Below are 17,713 nucleotides of genomic sequence, written 5' to 3'. Positions count from 1 at the left end.
AAGAAGGCAGAGGATAGACAGCAAACTCACCTTCCGGACACTAGGGAGCACATACGGCTTTCCATTATCATCCCGGTAGGCACCAACTCCCAGATTCATCTTTTTGCTGTTGGTGTCTCTCTTAAAGGCTTCCGTGACTCCCAGGATGGGATCTGGGGGCCCCATTTCCACATGGGTCCACCAGGAGCTGAAATGAGAAATAAAAGAAAATACAGTAGCTGGATTTCCATGGCCAGAGACATCTCAAATCTGCCAGAGCACTTTGCAGAGGAGGGCAGAAGACCAAATGCAAATGCAATGAGGAGCAGAAGAGGGACACCCCCATCATCCTGGGGAGGACAGGGTGCATATGTAGGCTTTCACAGTCCAAATCTGATCTAAATTCCCAGGCAAAGACTATTTCATGTAATTTGGCTGTGAGAAACTGAGAGTGGTAAAAGATAACATAAGAGAAGCAAGCAAGGGGCGCCTGGGTGGCTCAGTGGGTTAAGCTGCTGCCTTTAGCTCAGGTCGTGATCCCGGGGTCCTAGGATCGAGTCCCGCATCGGGCTCTCTGCTTTGGAGGGGAGCCTGCTTCCCTTCCTCTCTCTCTGCCTGCCTCTCTGCCTACTAGTGCGGTCTGTCAAATAAATTAAAAAAAAAAAAAATGGGGCGCCTGGGTGGCTCAGTGGGTTAAAGCCTCTGCCTTTGGCTCAGGTCATGATCCCAGGGTCCTGGGACCGAGCCCCGCATCGGGCTCTCTGCTCAGTGGGGAGCCTGCTTCCTCCTCTCTCTCTCTGCCTGCCTCTCTGCCTACTTGTGATCTTTGTCAAATAAAATAAATAAAATCTTAAAAAAAAAAAAAAAAAGAAGCAAGCAGGGACCATTGCTTGCTCGGTCCTTGAATGTTACACCACCAACCACCACCCCCCCGGCAAAGGTGCTTGGGTTTTAGCCTGTTCTCAAACTTGTTAAAGGGTAGCATTTGCAGAGGTTGTTAAAAACACAGGTTCCTGTGTTCCAGCTTAGATATAGTGAGAACATGTACAGTTATTGAAGTTTTTTGGGGGGCAGGGGGAGGCGGGTTGATCAGGTAAGTGGAGTGACATGAACAGCCTTGCCTTTTTAGAGCCCATCTGGTCACAAGGTGGGGTACTGAATGTAGAATGTTAAGAGCAGATGCAGAAGGATCACTGGTTCATTACTTAGCAAAAAAGATAAAGGGATTGGGGCCTAAACCAGGACAAGGCAGGAGGGGCAGAGAGGAAGACAGAATTTCGAGGATTTCGGAATTAAAAATCAGCAAGAACTACTTGTAACATCCTATTGATCCTCTCACTACTTACTTAATTAAAATGCTGGACAATGTTTATTATTCTGTATTTATAAGAGTCATGATTTTGCCTTAAAAAATTATCCCCTGGGGAGGGGGGTGAGGGGATGGGGTAACTGGATAATGGACATTAAGGACAGCATGTGATGTAATGCACACTGTTATAGAAGACTGATGAATCACAGGCCTGTACCTCTGAAACCAATAACACATTATATGTTAATTAACTGAATTTGAATAAAAATGTTAAAAAAAATTATCCCTTAACAGTCTTGGGGTGGGGGTCATCCACCTGGGCCAGGTGAACTATATTGTTAGGGAAGTACACTTCATCTTTCCTTGGTGTCCTGCGGTAATCTCAAGAGGCAACAGAACTTTATTTTCTTGGGACCCTAGGTGGCTCAGTCAGTTAAGCATCTGCCTTCTGCTCAGGTCATGAACCCAGGGTTCTGGGATTGAGTCCCACAATGGGCTCCTTGCTCAGGAGGGAGCCTGCTTCTCCCTCTGACTGCTCCTCCCCCTGCTTGTGCTCCCTCTGAAAAATAACTTTATTTTTGGGGAAAAAAAATACATTTTTTTTTTTGAGTGTTGGGGGGGGGTATAGAGGAGGGGCAGAGGGAAAAGTCTTAAGTAATCTTCACGCCCAGTGCTGAGCCTGACGTGGGGCTCAATCTCACGACTGAGATCATGACCTGAGCCGAAATTAAGACCTGGGACGCATCACCAACTGAGCCACCCAGGTGCCCCTCAAAATTACTTTTTTTTTTTTTTAAAGATTTTATTTATTTATTTGACAGAGATCACAAGCAGGCAGAGACAGGCAGAGAGAGAGGGGAAAGCAGGCTCCCCGCTGAGCAGCTCGCTCCCAGGACCCTGGGATCATGACCCAAGCTGAAAGCAGAGGCTTTAACCCACTGAGCCACCCAGGTGCCCCTCAAAATTACCTTTATTATAAGGAAAATATACAGCAAAACAGAGCTGGAAGGTGGTGGGGGTGGATGATCTGGAAAAACTTAATCAGCAAACAAGCTGCCCAAACATGGCTTCTGACTTGGGGGGGGGGGCAGTGATTTGGCCTTTATCTTTCCTGCTTTTCCTGATTCCAAGAAACCTGCTCTTGGCAGGGCTGGGCCCAGGGAGCCCTATTTTCTAATCTGTTCTCTTCCCTGGAAAGAGAGAGGTTGGCAAAAGTTGTAGAGCTTTCAGGCTTTAAAGATCTAGAAGGTTATACATATGGAGAAGGAAAGGATGTTCTAGCCCTTTGGTCCAGTGTTATCCCCAGCCCCATCCCTCAGTATTTGTTGATGCCAAAGACACGAAGCCCATGGAACTGGGTAACTTAGGCAGCAGTATGCTGAGCAATGAGGTGCAGAAACTGGCCAGGAGGTAGAGGACAGTGGGAGAAACGCTGAGGAATGTGCAGGAAGAGGTAAACTGGAGCCTACAGTTCATCTGTTCCCAGTGTGTCACCCCTTGGTGAGGGGTTTTAAAGGGTGTCCCTTTCACTGTATATTAAGATGACACCACAGCCAAGTTATGGATGGCGTCGGTCAGCGTCGGTCAGGTCCAGACAACAGGAATGCAGAGTAGAACATGAGGCAGTCCTACCAAGACGATGTAAGCCAGCCAGATGCCCTGACTTCTCATCACTCAAGTGCTGGGGTTTACTTTGCTGTGTGCCACCCTGACCTTTATTCTCCTGGGTTCAGAAGCCCCTCCAGCAGAGGCAGGGCATTGGCTTCCACACCTGTGGTCTCCAGGAAGGAACCTGAGGCAAAAACTGTTTCTCTGGCTTGTTTCCTACCTCTAGTAATCTGGGGCTTTGTTTCTGGTTCACCTAAGGCCGATAAGCCAGCCCTCATCAGCAGCAATGATGGTAAATCTGGTTTTATGATCTCATCATTCAGTAATCTCTGAAAACGGGTAGCAGAGATCTATTCTCTGTTGGGTGGGAGATGATGCATAATCTGGTTTGTTGTTTGATTTTGTTTATTTGAAGCTTAAATCAAGAATTTTGTAGCTCTGGGGCGCCTGGCTGGCTCAGTTGGTAGAGCATGGGACTCTTGATCCTGGGGTGGTGGGTGCGTCTGAGTCTCACGTTGGGTATAGAGATTACCTAATAAAATCTTTAAAAAAAATTTTTTTTAAATGATTTTATTTATTTGAGAGAGAGCGAGCGAGCATGAGAGGAGAGAGGTCAGCGGGAGAAGCAGACTCCCTGCCGAGCAGGGAGCTTGATGTGGGATTCGATCCCAGGACTCCAGATTACCACCTGAGCCGAAGGCAGTCGCTTAACCAACTGAGCCACCCATGCGCCCCTACCTAATAAAATCTTAAAAAAATTTTTTTTGCAGCTCTTTATCAGAATTGTGCGGTGTTTATTTGTGTTCATTCTTGCTCTGTGGCCAAAGTTGTAGACCTGTAGAGCTGTAAGACCTCTATGTGTCAGTAATTCAGAAAGGTTTTTTCGTTTTCCCTCTGACTGTCTGAATGTGAAATGTTTTCCAGCTCTGTTGGGTACTGATAAATTTAGATCATAAAAATCCTGGGGAACCTGGGTGGTTCAGTCCATTAAGGGCCTGACTTTTGAACTCAGCTCAGGTTTCGATCTCAGGGTCCTGAGTTCAAGTCCTACATTGGGCTCCACTTCAAAAAAAATCTCAAACGTGCTCTGTTCTGATTGTGTAATAGAGAGACTGTATTTCTAGTACTTTAAATGTGCTAGACAAAAGTTTTTTTCTTAAAGAAACTAACTCAGAAATGTTTAAAAAATTCAAGTTCACATCAGTGATATAAACCCCTTTGAGACTAGTTTAACTGGTTTAATAGAACTAGTTATGTCTTTTATTTATTCATGTTAAGTATGATACAAGCATACATTTTATTCTATGTGGCTTTGCTTTTCCTAAATTTACATTGGTTTACTGAACTATAAGCTAACATACTTTTTTTTTTTTTTTTAAAGATTTTATTTATTTGTCAGAGAGAAAGAGAGAGAGAAGTGAGCAAGCACAAGCAGGGGGAGAGGCAGGCAGATGGAGAAGCAGGTTCCCTGCCAAGCAGAGGAGCCTATAGTCCATCCTGAGATAATGACCGAAGCTGAAGGCAGACACTTAACTGACTGAGCCACCCAGGAGCCCCCTTTTAAAAAGATTTTTTTTTTTTTAAAGATTTTATTTATTTGCCAGAGAGAGAGAGAGAGAGAGAGAGAGAACGAACACACAAGCAGGCAGAGAGGAAGGCAGAGGCAGCGAGAGAAGCAGGCTCCCTGCCGAGCAAGGACCCCAATGCAGGACTTGATCCCAGGACCCCAGGATCATGACCTGAGCCGAAGGCAGCGGCCCAACCAACTGAGCCACCCAGGCGTCCCTAAAAAGATTTTTATTAAATTGAGGAGAGAGAGAGAGAGGAGAGAGAGTACACAAGTGAGGGGAGGGGAAGAGAGAGGAGATGCCCTGCTGAGCAGGGAGCCAGCCGTGGGGCTTTATCTGAGGATCCTGAGATCATGACCTGAGCCCAAGGCAGATGCTTAACTGACTGAGGCACCCAGGTGCCCCTATTTTTTCTTTTATTAGATTCATTCATTCATAGACTTTTCCCCCAGCATGGACCCCAACGTGGGCCTTAACTCATGACCCCAATATCAACATCTAAGATGAAACCAAGAGTTGGAGGCTTAACCTTAGACTGAGTAACGCAGGCACCCCAGTAGGTTAAATTTTTTAGAAGCTTTATTTTTTTTTAGAAAGATTTTATTTACTTGAGAGTGAGAGAGGGAGAAGCATATTCCCTAAGCAGAGAGCCCGATGCGAGGCTCAATCCCAGGATCCTGGGATCATGACCTGAGCTGAATGAAGCCAGATGCTTAGCTGACTGAGCCACTCAGGCGTCCCATAGAAGAATTCGAGATTTACAGAAAATTAAGCAGCTACTATAGAGTTCCCAACACCTGCTCCCCCCCGCCAAGAATTTCCTCTTATTACTTACATCTTATATTAGTAGAGTACATTTGTACAAGTAATGAACCAATATTGACACATTATTAAATCCACACTTTATTCAGATTTCTTCAGTTTTCACCCAATGTCCTATTTCTGTTCTAAAGGTCCACCCAGGATATCATATTGTATTCACTTGTCATGTCTCCTTGGGCTGTTCTTTATGGTGGCAGTTTTAGACACTTCTTGTTTTTGATTACTCTGACAGTTTTGGGGAGTACTGGCCAGGCATACTATAGGATATCCCTCTACTGGACTTTGATATTTTGCTCATTAGACTGGAGTTATGGCTGGTTAGGAGAACAGTAATTTTATTTCCTAATATGTCTGCTTGAAGATAATTTCCAAGATCTTTAAGTAACTTAAAATCTTAGACTAATAAATTATGAATTAATTAATGGGTTATTTAATTATTGGAAACCTAGATAATTTCTAAGTAAGACAGGATACAGACACACTGATTACTAAGCATAATTTTTATATATTTTATTTCCTATTTTCATATGTGCTTGTGAGGTTATAGCCTTGGGTGATTTTATTAATTAAAACAATTTTTTGGGGGGAGTTTAAACAACAGAAATTTATTTTCTCACAGTTCTGGAAACTAGAAGTCCAGAGCTTTGGGTCACTTTAGTGAACATGTTGTTTGTTGTCATTTTTTTTTTTTTAAAGATTTTATTGATTTATTTGACAGAGATCACAAGTAGGCAGAGAGGCAGGCAGAGAGAGAGGAGGAAGCAGGCTCCCTGCTGAGCAGAGAGCCTGATGCGGGGCTCGATCCCAGGACCCTGGGATTATGATCCGAGCCGAAGGCAGAGGCTTTAACCCACTGAGCCACTCAGGCGCCCCTGTTTGTTGTCATTTTAAGGGAAAAAAAATATATACACATATATGTATATGTATATATGTGTGTATATATATATATTTATACACACAGAAAAGTTTAAAAAGGATATATGTGTGGCTGTAGAAGCTGAACTATGTGTGTCGACTGGTCTGCTAAAATGCTTGTGTAGGACTGACATTAGAGCCCCCCCTTTGGTTTTGTCTGTGAAATGGAAGTTACTTTGGTTAAAAGTTATTATTAACGAGTGGCTGAGAATATGGGAGGATCAACTGTGACAGAGAAATGCAATGTTGAATATGTTTTTGTTTTCCAAGGGAAAAAAAACTGTGTTGTCCTAAAGCAGAGGTCCTCAAACATTTTGGTCTTTGGATCCTTTTTTATTCTTTAAACTTGTTGAGGGCCTGAAACAGCTTTTATTTATGTGTAGTGTAACACCAATATTTTACTGTATCAGAAAATAAAACTCAGAAACTGTTACACTGTGTTCAAGTAGCAACTTGTTCTAAATAAATATGAAAGAGCAATTAAGGACAAAACTTGGAAAATGAATTTTGTCTTGATTCATTAGAACTGAGTCTGAAAAGAAGCTATGAAAGGTGTTAACATTTTTTAAAAAAAGATTTTATTTATGTATTCAAGAAAGAGAGTACAAGCAGGGAGGGCGGCAGAGGGAGAGGGAGAAGCAGATTCCCTGCTGAGCAGAGAGCCCGACGTGGGGCTTGATCCCAGAAGCCTGGAATCACCACCTGAGCCAAAGGCAGACACTCAACCAACTGAGCCACCCGCACGTTAACATTTTTAAAAGTTGCTCAGTCTTCCCATCTGCAAAGGTGTGTCCTGTCTTTGGACACGTAAGAATTAGAGGCAAAGAAATGCGGACCTGGAGAAGTCTGGGGCCAGCTTGCTCCCTGCAGGCTCAGGATGAACCATACAACAGGGAAGAAAAAAAAAGTTTGCTCAGTCTTCCTTGGTTTAGTGATTAATGACTTTACCTGTAACACAAAACGTTATTTTTTTTTTTTACCTCCTGTGTAATCTGCCTAGGTAGTGGAGATTCTTTGTTTTACTAGAATACTTCTTTATGCTTTGTGTTGACTCTCCTATGTCCCTGTTAAAGTAAAAAACAAAACACAAAACATAGTTCCTCACATATGAAATGGTTTCATAATCATGTTACATGTTTACTTTTAAAGTTCTATCATTTTAATTAAATAGGTAAACACTGATTAATTCTCAGGCACTCACAATCTTATCTTAATCAAGTGATCAAATATCTAACAGTTTTTTTGATTTGGCCTTCCCATATTGAATCCTAAATATAGAAAACATAAACTTTCAGGCTATCTTTCACCTAAAACTACTTTGAGATTTCTAAGAGGGCACCCAAGGAACTCCATTCACGTTTCCAATAAACACTCTCTTGGCACCAGGCAGCATTAATATATCAAAATTGAGGTTTTACTCATGGTGAATTACTGTTCTGAAAAAAAGATTATTCTACTCCTTTTCTTCAGGGCAAATAAGCAAAAAGCTTTTTACAGTTTCATATTATAGAAAACAAAATCTTTATGATCTCCTAAATCCCAGTCACTGAGATGTGCAAAGAGCTGGGAATATAAAGAAGAGTAAAACCACCCCTCACAACCACATTTAGCCCAGGGGGGTGACCGCAGGGAGTTCTAAACAACGCAGGCTGCAGTGGGGGGAGGACATACAGTGATAAAGTCAGGCTCAGAGCACAGAATATTATTTTTCATAGCCTTGAGGACAGGCCCTAATAACATGGGGAAGGGAGAGAAAGAACAGGCTTAGGGAGGCTTCCAGGAGGAGGTGACATATGAGGTGAGTGCTAAGGATAACAGGAGGAAACAAGGCACTCCCAGCAGAGACATAAGAATAAAAATTAAAGGTGAAAAAGAGCTTGGGGGGTGGGTGTTGAAGTGACAGGTGGAAGCTAGGGAAGCCATCTTAACCAATCAAATGTTTTAGCACAGCACAGTGAGAGCTTTCTGTGCTCACCATGCTGACAAGCTCAGTGAGAACTTCCTTCTTGAAAATGGTTTTCTTGTTGAACTTGTCAGTGGCCAGTGAGCACTCACACACCTCACTCCTCCATGAGGCACACTGGATGGCTGAGCACAGCACTAGAGTTAAATTTATACTCTTCTGACTCCTTGAAAACTGCCTGAGTGTTAGCAGCTGTAATTGTTACATATAGTTAATTCTGTTATTGAAGGATAAATTATTCCATTTTTGGATTTCCCAGGCTTTTATCAGCTTGCCTTAGAAATGTTAGTACTGGGCAACCTGTATGGATTCAAGTAACAGCTCAGCTGCCTACCAGCTTGGGTGAGCACAGGCAAGCCAATTAAGTTCTAAGTCTCAACTTTCCTTATCTGTAAAGTGAGGGCATAGCAGTCCCTATCCTACAGGGTTGTTAGAAGGATGAAGGGAGTTATTAAATATAAAACACTAAGAGCCTGGAACAGAGTGAGTGTTTGCTGTTAGCTGGTATCATTGCTACTAAATTATTACTTTCATGCTTTCATTTATAACTATTGTGCCCCGAGTATGGTGTCTGATGAGGCAAGTATGTAGATAAAAGTCAAGAAGCATATGGTTATAATTTTTATGACCAAATACAGGTCTTTCTTGCTTTTCAATTATTTCTACTTAGTTTTTCTACAGTCTTGGGGGACATTATTACCATCCTTTTTCCTCACGGTCTCTATTGCCAGGACTCAAAATCCCTCTCTTCTTTTTCGTTGTTGTAGGCTGCTTAGCTGTTTCAGTGTCTAAGCAACAGTAAGAAACAGATACCTTGAAGCAACTTCTGACTTGGGCCTGAAGAAAGCTTCCTTTATTTCCTACCCACAATTCAGATCCTGAAGACATGTAGCCACCTGCCTCTATACATCACTGTCATTAACTGATGAGTGAAAGTAGTACTTTGAATGTCAAGGACATATTACAGAAAACTTCCAGTAAGCAATTTTCATTTTCAAAAAAGATATCTCTGTCTCTAAGGCCTTTCACCAACAATGACAGGACTGCTGCCTCAAGCTACAAGGACAGAAGGCACCATTCTTATTAAATAGTGTGAAAAGTACTTATTCATCAAGTTCCTTCTTTATTTTCAAAAAAGATTTTATTTATTTGACAGAGAGAGAGAGAGAGATCACAAGTAAGCAGAGAGGCAGGCAGAGAGAGAGGTGGAAGCAGGCTCCCCGCAGAGCAAAGAGCCCGACATGGGGCTCGATCCCAAGACCCTGAGTTCATGACCTGAGCCAAAGGCAGAGGCTTAACCTACTAAGCCACCCAGGCACCCCCATCAAGTTCTTTCAAAAGTTTACGGAGCACAGAGATTCTCATGGAAACTATACCCTTGAGTTTTCTGGCAGAGATCTCATCAAGAGTGAGTGTATCTTTTAAAAATTCTAAAAGCAATTTTACAATATTGAATCTTAATCTAAATACAGGAGCAGGGATACTCGATTCGATTAGTTCTACATCAGTAATCATGTTCAGAATCTCTGTGCCCTTCATCCTCCATTCCTTAAAAGGGTAAAGACTCTGCACACAATGTAAGAACCATGATGTTTTCAAGGGACAGTAATAGATGAAAACAAGAATGTTCTAGGGACAAAACTGATGGTGATAACCTGTGGGCTACAAACTGATTCCTACCAATGTACTTTGGACATAAGTGCAAAGCCTCAGCCATTGAGCAATGGGGACCAGCAAACCAAAACATGTTAGGTAAAAACTATTCAAATAAAATATTTCTAATTCAAAGGCCTTGCAATTTTTCTGGGAACCTCTCTGGTGCTTTGTAGTTTAAAAATATGCTTTTCCTCACATTCTTCTTTTTTTCTTTTAAAGATTTTATTTATTTATTTGAGACACAGAAAGAGAGAGAGCACAAGCAGGGAGGAAGGTCAGAGGGAGAGGGAGAAGCAGACTCTCCGCTGAGCAGGGAGCCCGATGCGGGGCTTGATCCCAGGACCCTGAGATCATGACCTGAGCTGAAGACAGATGCTCAACTCACTGAGCCACCCAGGTGCCCCTCTTATTTTAAAATAAGGAGGGAAGTTGTTTTAAAATAAGGAGAGAAGTTAATTTGTTCATGATCACGAGCTAAAAATGGCAAAGATGATACTGTAATTCTGATTTCTTTTTTTTTTTCCTTTAAGATTTATTTATTTATTTGACAGACAGAGATCACAAGCAGGCAAAGAGGCAGGCAGATAGACAGAGAAGAGGAAGTAGGCTCCCTGTCAAGCAGAGAGCCCGATGCGGGACTGGATCCCAAGACCCTGAGATCATGACCTGAGCTGAAGGCAGAGGCTTAATCCACTGAGCCACCCAGGTGTCCCTATAATTCTGATTTCTAATACTGGTTATTATACTACTATTGTACACTGCCCTTTTTTTCCCCCCAAGATTTTTATTCATTTATCTGAGAGCGAGCTAGATGAGTGTGAGGGTAGGGAGGTGCAGAGGGAGACTCTTTAGGCAGACCCTCCACTGAGCACAGAGCCCAACTATGGAGCTCAATTCCATGACACTGAGATCATGACCCAAGCCAAAAAAACCAAGAGTCAAATGTTCAACCAACTGAATAACCCAGAAGTACCCCCCTTTTTAAGATTTTTACTTATTTGAGAGCGAGAGCACACTGCCTTTGTAAAAGGTCTCATGATACTCCTTTAGTTATTTCACTAAATATTAAATAACCAGAGTAATTAAGAACAGATCATTTTATAAATCAAAATACATGAGCGTATTTTCCTTTTTTCATTGACCTGGGATTAAGGCTGATCTCATGTCACTATGTTTTCACAGCAGTCAGGAAGATAAGGTTAAATGTTGAGTGCTTTCTGTTTAAAAAATGTAGCTAAATGAAACATTTGAACTTAGAGTTCCATCTAAATGACCCAACACCTATTAACTAATTCATAGGATAAATCCTGAGAATTATCCTTTACAATCCTTTAGAATAGTGACTGCCAAGGTTGAATTGTAGTAAAATGTAGTAAAAAAAAATGTAGTAAAAATGTTTATTTATTTATTTTTAAAGATTTTATTTATTTATTTGACAGAGTTCACAAGTAGGCAGAGAGGCAGCAGAGAGAGAGGAAGGGAAGCAGGCTCCTCGCTGAGCAGAGAGCCCAGTGTGGGGCCCAATCCCAGGACCCTGGGATCATGACCCGAGCCGAAGGCAGAGGCTTTAACCCACTGAGCCACCCAGGTGCCCCCAAATGAGCTGTTTAAAAAAGAAAAGAAAAGAAACTTCAATTAGCTGAGTTTATTTTAAATGTTTTCGCTTTGGATTTTGGTAAAGATTACTTTTACAGCGGCAGCAATGCAGGTTCTCACTTCCTTGTTGTCTGAACAGTTACCAGTTCACCAGATACGCAATCTGGCTCTATCACTCAATCATGTATCATTGTTTAAACCGGAACAATACCTTCTCAGCTTCAGATGCTCAAACATTTTAAGACTTTACATCAGTAAACAAAGTCGGTAAGGTTTCTGCTCTCACGGAACTTATATTCTCATTGTGAAAAGACAAAAGAAAAGCGAGTCAGCCACTCAAAGAATGACTAAAAGGTCACACCCATAGGGATTTTCACCAAGCACTTTAAGCTTTAAGCCACCCAGCCAAATCTATACAACAGTAATTACTTTAAGATCACTACAATGTTGAAAGACTTTCTCTTGCCCATCATTTCAGACACCCTTTTCTCTTCTCCATATTAGTTGCATAAATGATAAACCCTCTCTAACTCTGGTCCACTAGATAGGCTGGCTTAAAGAGCATACCTTGACAAGGGGCCAAGGAGGAGCTAAATCAGGGAGAGAGAAAATGTGAGAGCCCAAGCAAAACTGTACTGCCAACAGTGTGAGGCTGCATAAAGGACAAACTGTTCCCCTGGCTTGAAGACGACATGCAAACAATCAAGGCACCCATAACGGCCAAGGCTTTGCTTCTTGTAGCCAGTATCTAGCTGGAGGTGGGTTGGACCCTAGGTTCCTCATTACGTGGTACTTTAGGATACTGTTCCAAATTGCCTTTTTTTTTTTTTAAATTTTATTTATTTATTTGACAGAGAAAGAGGGATCACAAGTAGGCAGAGAGGCAGGCAGAGATAGAGGAAGAAGCAGGCTCCCCGCTGAGCTGAGCAGAGCCTGATGTGGGGCTCGATCCCAGGACCCTGAGATCATGACCTGGGCCGAAAGCAGAAGCTTAACCCACTGAGCCACCCAGGCGCTCCCCAAATTGCCTTCTTGAGTGAATTAATTGCCAGGCTCAGGTCTCCACTGGGAAGGAATTGCTAATTTGTTCTAAACTACGTACTTTTTTGTCGCACCACTTAGCACACAGTGTGAAATTACGTCTTTGAAATTTTTTTGAGCTACACCCGTCTCTCACTCAAACTTAGCATCTGATCCAGCACCTGGCTCTGAGAAACAGGTGACGAACTATTTACTTACTAAATGAGTGCAGAGTGAGGTGGAGAGGAAGAACCGCGACCTCCCTACAGTCAAACAAAAGGGAGGTGAACTACACCTTGACTCTTTTCCATGCGAAGGCCACACGACCCAGGGGTCACCGGCAACTGAGTCAATAACACGGGGGTTCGGGTGCGGGGTCGGGAGAAAGGATGCCACGCACCAAGGTCAGTGGATGCAGGAACGAAAGCTGGGCCTGAAAGCCGGAGCCCCGGGAGCCGTCCTGCCATGTACTTCCTATCCCCGGGCCCACGACCAGCAGCATGCTCCAAGCCTGCCAACCCTGCTCAGGCCCGAACGAGGCCAGGACAGGTGAGTCCAGCCGTGCCCCAGGGTAGCCCATCAAGGACACCCGCGCCCCTCCGCGCCGCAGCCAATCGGCGCGAGGCAGTCTCGGGGGCTCAGCCAATCGGCGCCAGACCGGCCGGCACTGCAGCCCCATGTGTTCTCCCCTCGCCACCCCTCCCCCACCCCACGGCGCCGAACCCGCGTCTCGTGACCCCCCCCCACCCGTGAACGGGAGTCCGGGTGCCGTAGAGGGCCACACTTTCTAACCCCCGGGGAACGCGTTGGCACGCTCTCCTACGGTCCTGGGGGCGAGGGAGGGGAGGGCTGTAGGACCCCGACGGTCACTTCGAGGCCCCGACGCTCAATTATCAGCCCCCAGTGAAGCCGAGGGGGCGTCAGAGAAAGCGTGTGTGTGGTACTTGCGTTTGTGCTTGGGGGGTGGGGGCAGAAGTCCCGGGGCGTCCGCAGCCCGGCTGGGCAGGCCTGTTGTCCCCGGTTCCTTCTCAGTTTCCCCTGCTTACCTGGCTCTGGCAGAAGCCGCAGCAGCGAGGCCCGGGTGGAAAGCGGCGGCGACCCCGGAAAGGACGCGGCCAGAGTGCAGCAGGGCCATGGTGGGCGGCAAGAAGGCAGTGGGTAGCTGCAGGACGGAGCACAGGGCTAGCGGACGCAGACACGGAGGCGCGGGCTCCTGCTGAAGGTAAGGACAGCGACTTCCCCGGGGCGGCTAGAGCGGCCGTCCGGCGTCCCGAGCGTCGTCACAGCGCACCCTGGCGTCCGGAGCGCAGACAGCGAGGCCTCCTGCACGGCGCTGCGTGTGGGCTCGCCGCGGAGTCTGCACTCCCGTGCCACGTGGTCCCGGAGTATGGTGACCGTGCGGTTTGTCGCGGTTCGCAGCGCCTGAAAAGCTTTCGTTTGATCACGACGGACCAGACAGTACACCCGCTATCACGCCAGTTTGAAAGCTGAGAAAATGTAGGCTGATGTAGGCGAAGTAATTTGCTTCCTGCTGTACAGCCCGTAAGCAAGGTTGCCGGTCCTCAATCTTTAGGGGGATATTTCGTGAAGTGCAAATCGCCTCACCTTCTTCCCGAGTTTCTTTATCCATGTTTGTAGAGGATAACGGGGCCGTCTCGTGGGGGTATTTGTGAGGATTAAGTGAGATTAGCCGATTATGTCTAAAAACGGCCTGGTTTAGTAGCACAAGATAACCCGTGGTTATTAATGACAAACTTGTGTTTGTCAAATCCTTGCAGTTGTGTGTGGAAGGGAGTTAATTATTTCTGAAGGAAAAAGTGAGTACATTGGAGATATCAGAAGTTGAATGATTCAATCAAGTCTGCTCGAAAGAACAGCTGTTTCTCTGACACTTCTAAAAACCTCTGGTAGAACTGTGTCCCTTTACGATTTAACTTATCTCCTTGCCTGAATGAATAATCCAAACACCTCTCCAAGGTCGTATTCTAGGTCTTTCCCAGTCCAGCCCCCGTTGACAGTCCCAGACTCATCTGCTCTCTCTCTGGCCTTAACCTATGCTCCCAGAGGCCAGGACTTTTGATTCCAGCACTAGATTAGCTTCTTACAGCTGCTGTAACAAAGTACCACAAACTGGATGATTTGAAACAACAGAAAGTTATTCTTTTACAGTTCTGGAGGCTAGAAGCCCCAAATCGAGGTGTCAGCAGGGGTCATTCCTTCTGGAGTCTCTGGGGTGGGAGTCTGTTCCCTGCCTCTCTTTCAGCTTCTGGCAGTTGCCAGCAGTCCTTGCCATCAAGCAGCTCCTTGACTTGTAGTTACTTGTAGTTACATCTCTGCCTCTGTCTTCACAGGATATTTTCTTCCTGTGTGTACGGCTGGGTCTTTTCTTGTAGGACATGACTCATATTGGATCAAGGCCCACCTTAATGGTTTCATCTTAAATTGATGAAATTGCATCTGCAAAGACTCAGCTTGCAAATTAGTCACATTCTCAGGTACCTGGGATTGGAACTTAAACCTATATTTTGGGGGGATGCATTTCAACCCGTAACAATCACTGTTTTTAAGACCCAACAATTATAATTGCAAGTATAGGCCTTAGAGACCTCACACATGCATAGGATATAGGCATTGTTTACAAAAGAAAAGCACAGGAGAAACCGAGTTGCTCATCAGTAGTTAAATAGATGTGCTGTTATAGTTGCATGATGGTGTACTATAGAACTACTGATGTGAATCAGCTCACTTTTTTGAAAAAGGCTTATTTATTTGACAGAGAGAGAGAGCACAAGCAGGGGGAGCTGCAGAGGGAGTAGCACAGGGAGAGGGAGAAACAGGCTCCCTGTTGAGCAGGGAGCCTGTTGCGGGGCTCATCCCTGAACCTTGGAATCATGACCTGAGGCAAAGGCAGATGCTTAACGGACTGAGCCATCCAGGAGGCCCTGAATGATCTCAATTTATAGTTATCAACATAGATAAACCTCAAAAACAAAAAAGCAAGTTGCAGAAACATTTAGATAAAATTCTAACATATATAAAACATTTCATATAGTCATTTGTAAACATATGTAAACGTTTGAAAAAAATACACCAGGGATACATTCAGTACAGGATCGGGAGGGTTTAAGAGGGTGCTTGCCTGGTGGAGGGAATGACACAACTTTGCCATATTTGCTTCATAAAATATTACAGATAATATTAACAGTGGTCAGCATTTTGGATGTGTGTATTTTTTATACTGGTCTCTGTAATATATATATTGAACTTTCTCATGCAACAGCTAATTTGAATTACCGGTGGGAAAAATAGGTGGGAAGGGTCAACCCTTACGAGGTAGGGAGAGCAGGTAGAGAGAAGGCTGCTATACCCAGGCTCCTTGCACTAGCAATGTTTTAAAGAATGTGGTAAAGATCAGATGGAGGAGAGGGAGCCAGGGGAGGGTCCCCAAGGAGGACTCGGTTCTAGCTATGGAAATCAGGGAGCTATCTCGTGTCACCAGAGGGTTGACAAAGGAGAAGCTTCCCTGGCAAATCAATAACGCCTCTCAACCAAAAGCCCCACATTCTCTACTCTGATTCTGTTAAAGTTGTAGCTTATAGACCTCCAGAAACGGAAAGGTTTTCCAAGCTCATTTAGGACAGTGCTTCTCAGACAGCAGTGTGCATCAGCACCTCCCAGGCATCTTGGGAAAATGCAGATTCTGATTCCTTAGGTCGTGGGAGGGGCCTGCCCTTCTGCTATTCTAATAAGTTCCCAGGCGAGGCCAAAGCTGCTGGCCAGTGGACCACAATTTGAGTAGCACAGATCTAAACCATACTTTGCCAGCTCTTTACAGGTGTCCCAGGAAGCTGTGTCCCCAGTTCCAGGCTTCCCACTACACATACGGAAAATCTGAGGCCAGAGAGGGAAGAATTGCTGGAGGTCCCATAGCCCGCTAGGGTTTGAGACTGGAATCAAAAGCACAGATGAAGGGTAGATTCCCTTTACCAACGTCACCAATTAAAGACACTTGGGAGGATCCTCAGTCTGCTCCCGGCCCCTGAGTCAGCCCTCTGGCAGCCTGTCCAGGAATCCTCTCGGGCCTTCTTTTCCAGGCCCAGACTAGAGGGTAGATGCTGTGGGTCAGCCTTCAGGCTGCAGGTAGAAAGAGCTGGTCTCTCCCAGTCTAGAGGACTGAAGACCCTAAAAGAACAGGAGAGTTCCGCACAGACTCATGACTCTTTTGGGGGGCCTTCTGATGATCAACATCTGGGGGGTTGAAGGAAGCAGGATTGGGTAGAAGGAGAAGCTATGCCAATAGCAGTAACAAGGCTCTGAGACTGTAACGGCCCCAAAGAGTTGTCCTGAACTGGGGCAATGGGGCCTGGCTTTTTTTTTTTTTTTTTTAAGATTTTATTTATTTATTCACGAGAGACAGAGAGAGAGAGGCAGAGGGAAAAGCAGGCTCCCCACTGAGCAGGGAGCCTGATACGGGGTTCGATCCCAGGACCCCGGGATCATGACCTGAGCCAAAGGCAGACACTCAATCATCTGAACCACCCAGGTGCTCAGTGGGGCCTGGCTTTTATAGCTCTGCATCAACTCCCCGCCCAGACTCCTCTCACACCGTCCTGCTGAGTGACCTTGCTTGGGCAAGTGAATGCGGCAGTGGAAAGAGGGGCCAGGTATATAACTGTATATAAAATCTGGAAGGCCAGAACACTTGTAGTGCCTCTGTGTGTGTGTATGTGTGTAGCTGTATATGAACATGCATGTCTTTGGTGTTTATGGAGGGCATGCATGTACACTTGGGGTGATTGTGTTTGAGTATGACCTTGTGCATGTGGAAATGAGTGGCATGTGTCTCTGCGGATGTCTGTGTATGTGCCCATTTGCATGTGGGTATTCAGTATGCTGGAGTGGTGGGGAGTAGTTGTGTGCCAGCTTTCAAACCCATCAGGCAAGAAGCTCTGTGGCCCCCTGTTTCTGAGGAGGACAGAGGAGGCCAGCTGGGCCAGGGCAGGGGATGCTGGGCTGCCTTGGCTGCCTTGGGTGGAGAAGGGGTGGTGCTGGTTGAGAGGACCACTCTCATCTGAAGAGGTAACCCTTTCTCTGAACTGACCAGAGTCTTCTGTATCCTCACAACCCCTGCCCTCTCTGCCCAGCCTGCCCCAAGAGGCATGCAGAGCCTCAGAAGAACAGCTTGGGGATGTCTGGGGGAAGGCACTGCCCTGCCACAGTCAGCAGCATCCTAGCAAGAGGCAGGAGGGGGTAGTTTCTGGTGACTGTGACCCTCTT

At 45.2% G+C, this 17,713-nt stretch overlaps 1 protein-coding gene across 2 annotated transcripts in view; it reads right to left on the bottom strand.

Moving 5' to 3' along the window:
* GOT2 (glutamic-oxaloacetic transaminase 2) overlaps nucleotides 1-13,675 on the bottom strand; it is a 28,287-nt gene extending 14,612 nt beyond the window's left edge. The window contains exons 1-2 of one of the 2 annotated variants that reach the window (XM_080827957.1): nucleotides 13,483-13,675; nucleotides 31-187 (exon numbers count right to left, since the gene is read on the bottom strand). In XM_080827957.1, coding sequence (XP_080684083.1) covers nucleotides 31-187; nucleotides 13,483-13,571 — 246 coding nt within the window. In that variant the 5' untranslated portion in view covers nucleotides 13,572-13,675. The remainder of the gene's footprint in view (nucleotides 1-30; nucleotides 188-13,482) is intronic. The other variant, XM_080827958.1, reaches the window with a different exon arrangement.
* Between the last annotated feature and the right edge of the window lie 4,038 nt (nucleotides 13,676-17,713).

This window comes from Martes martes (assembly GCF_963455335.1).
Source record: "Martes martes genome assembly, chromosome: 17".
NCBI lineage: Eukaryota > Metazoa > Chordata > Mammalia > Carnivora > Mustelidae > Martes > Martes martes.
This window is presented reverse-complemented; position numbering and strand designations above follow the sequence as displayed.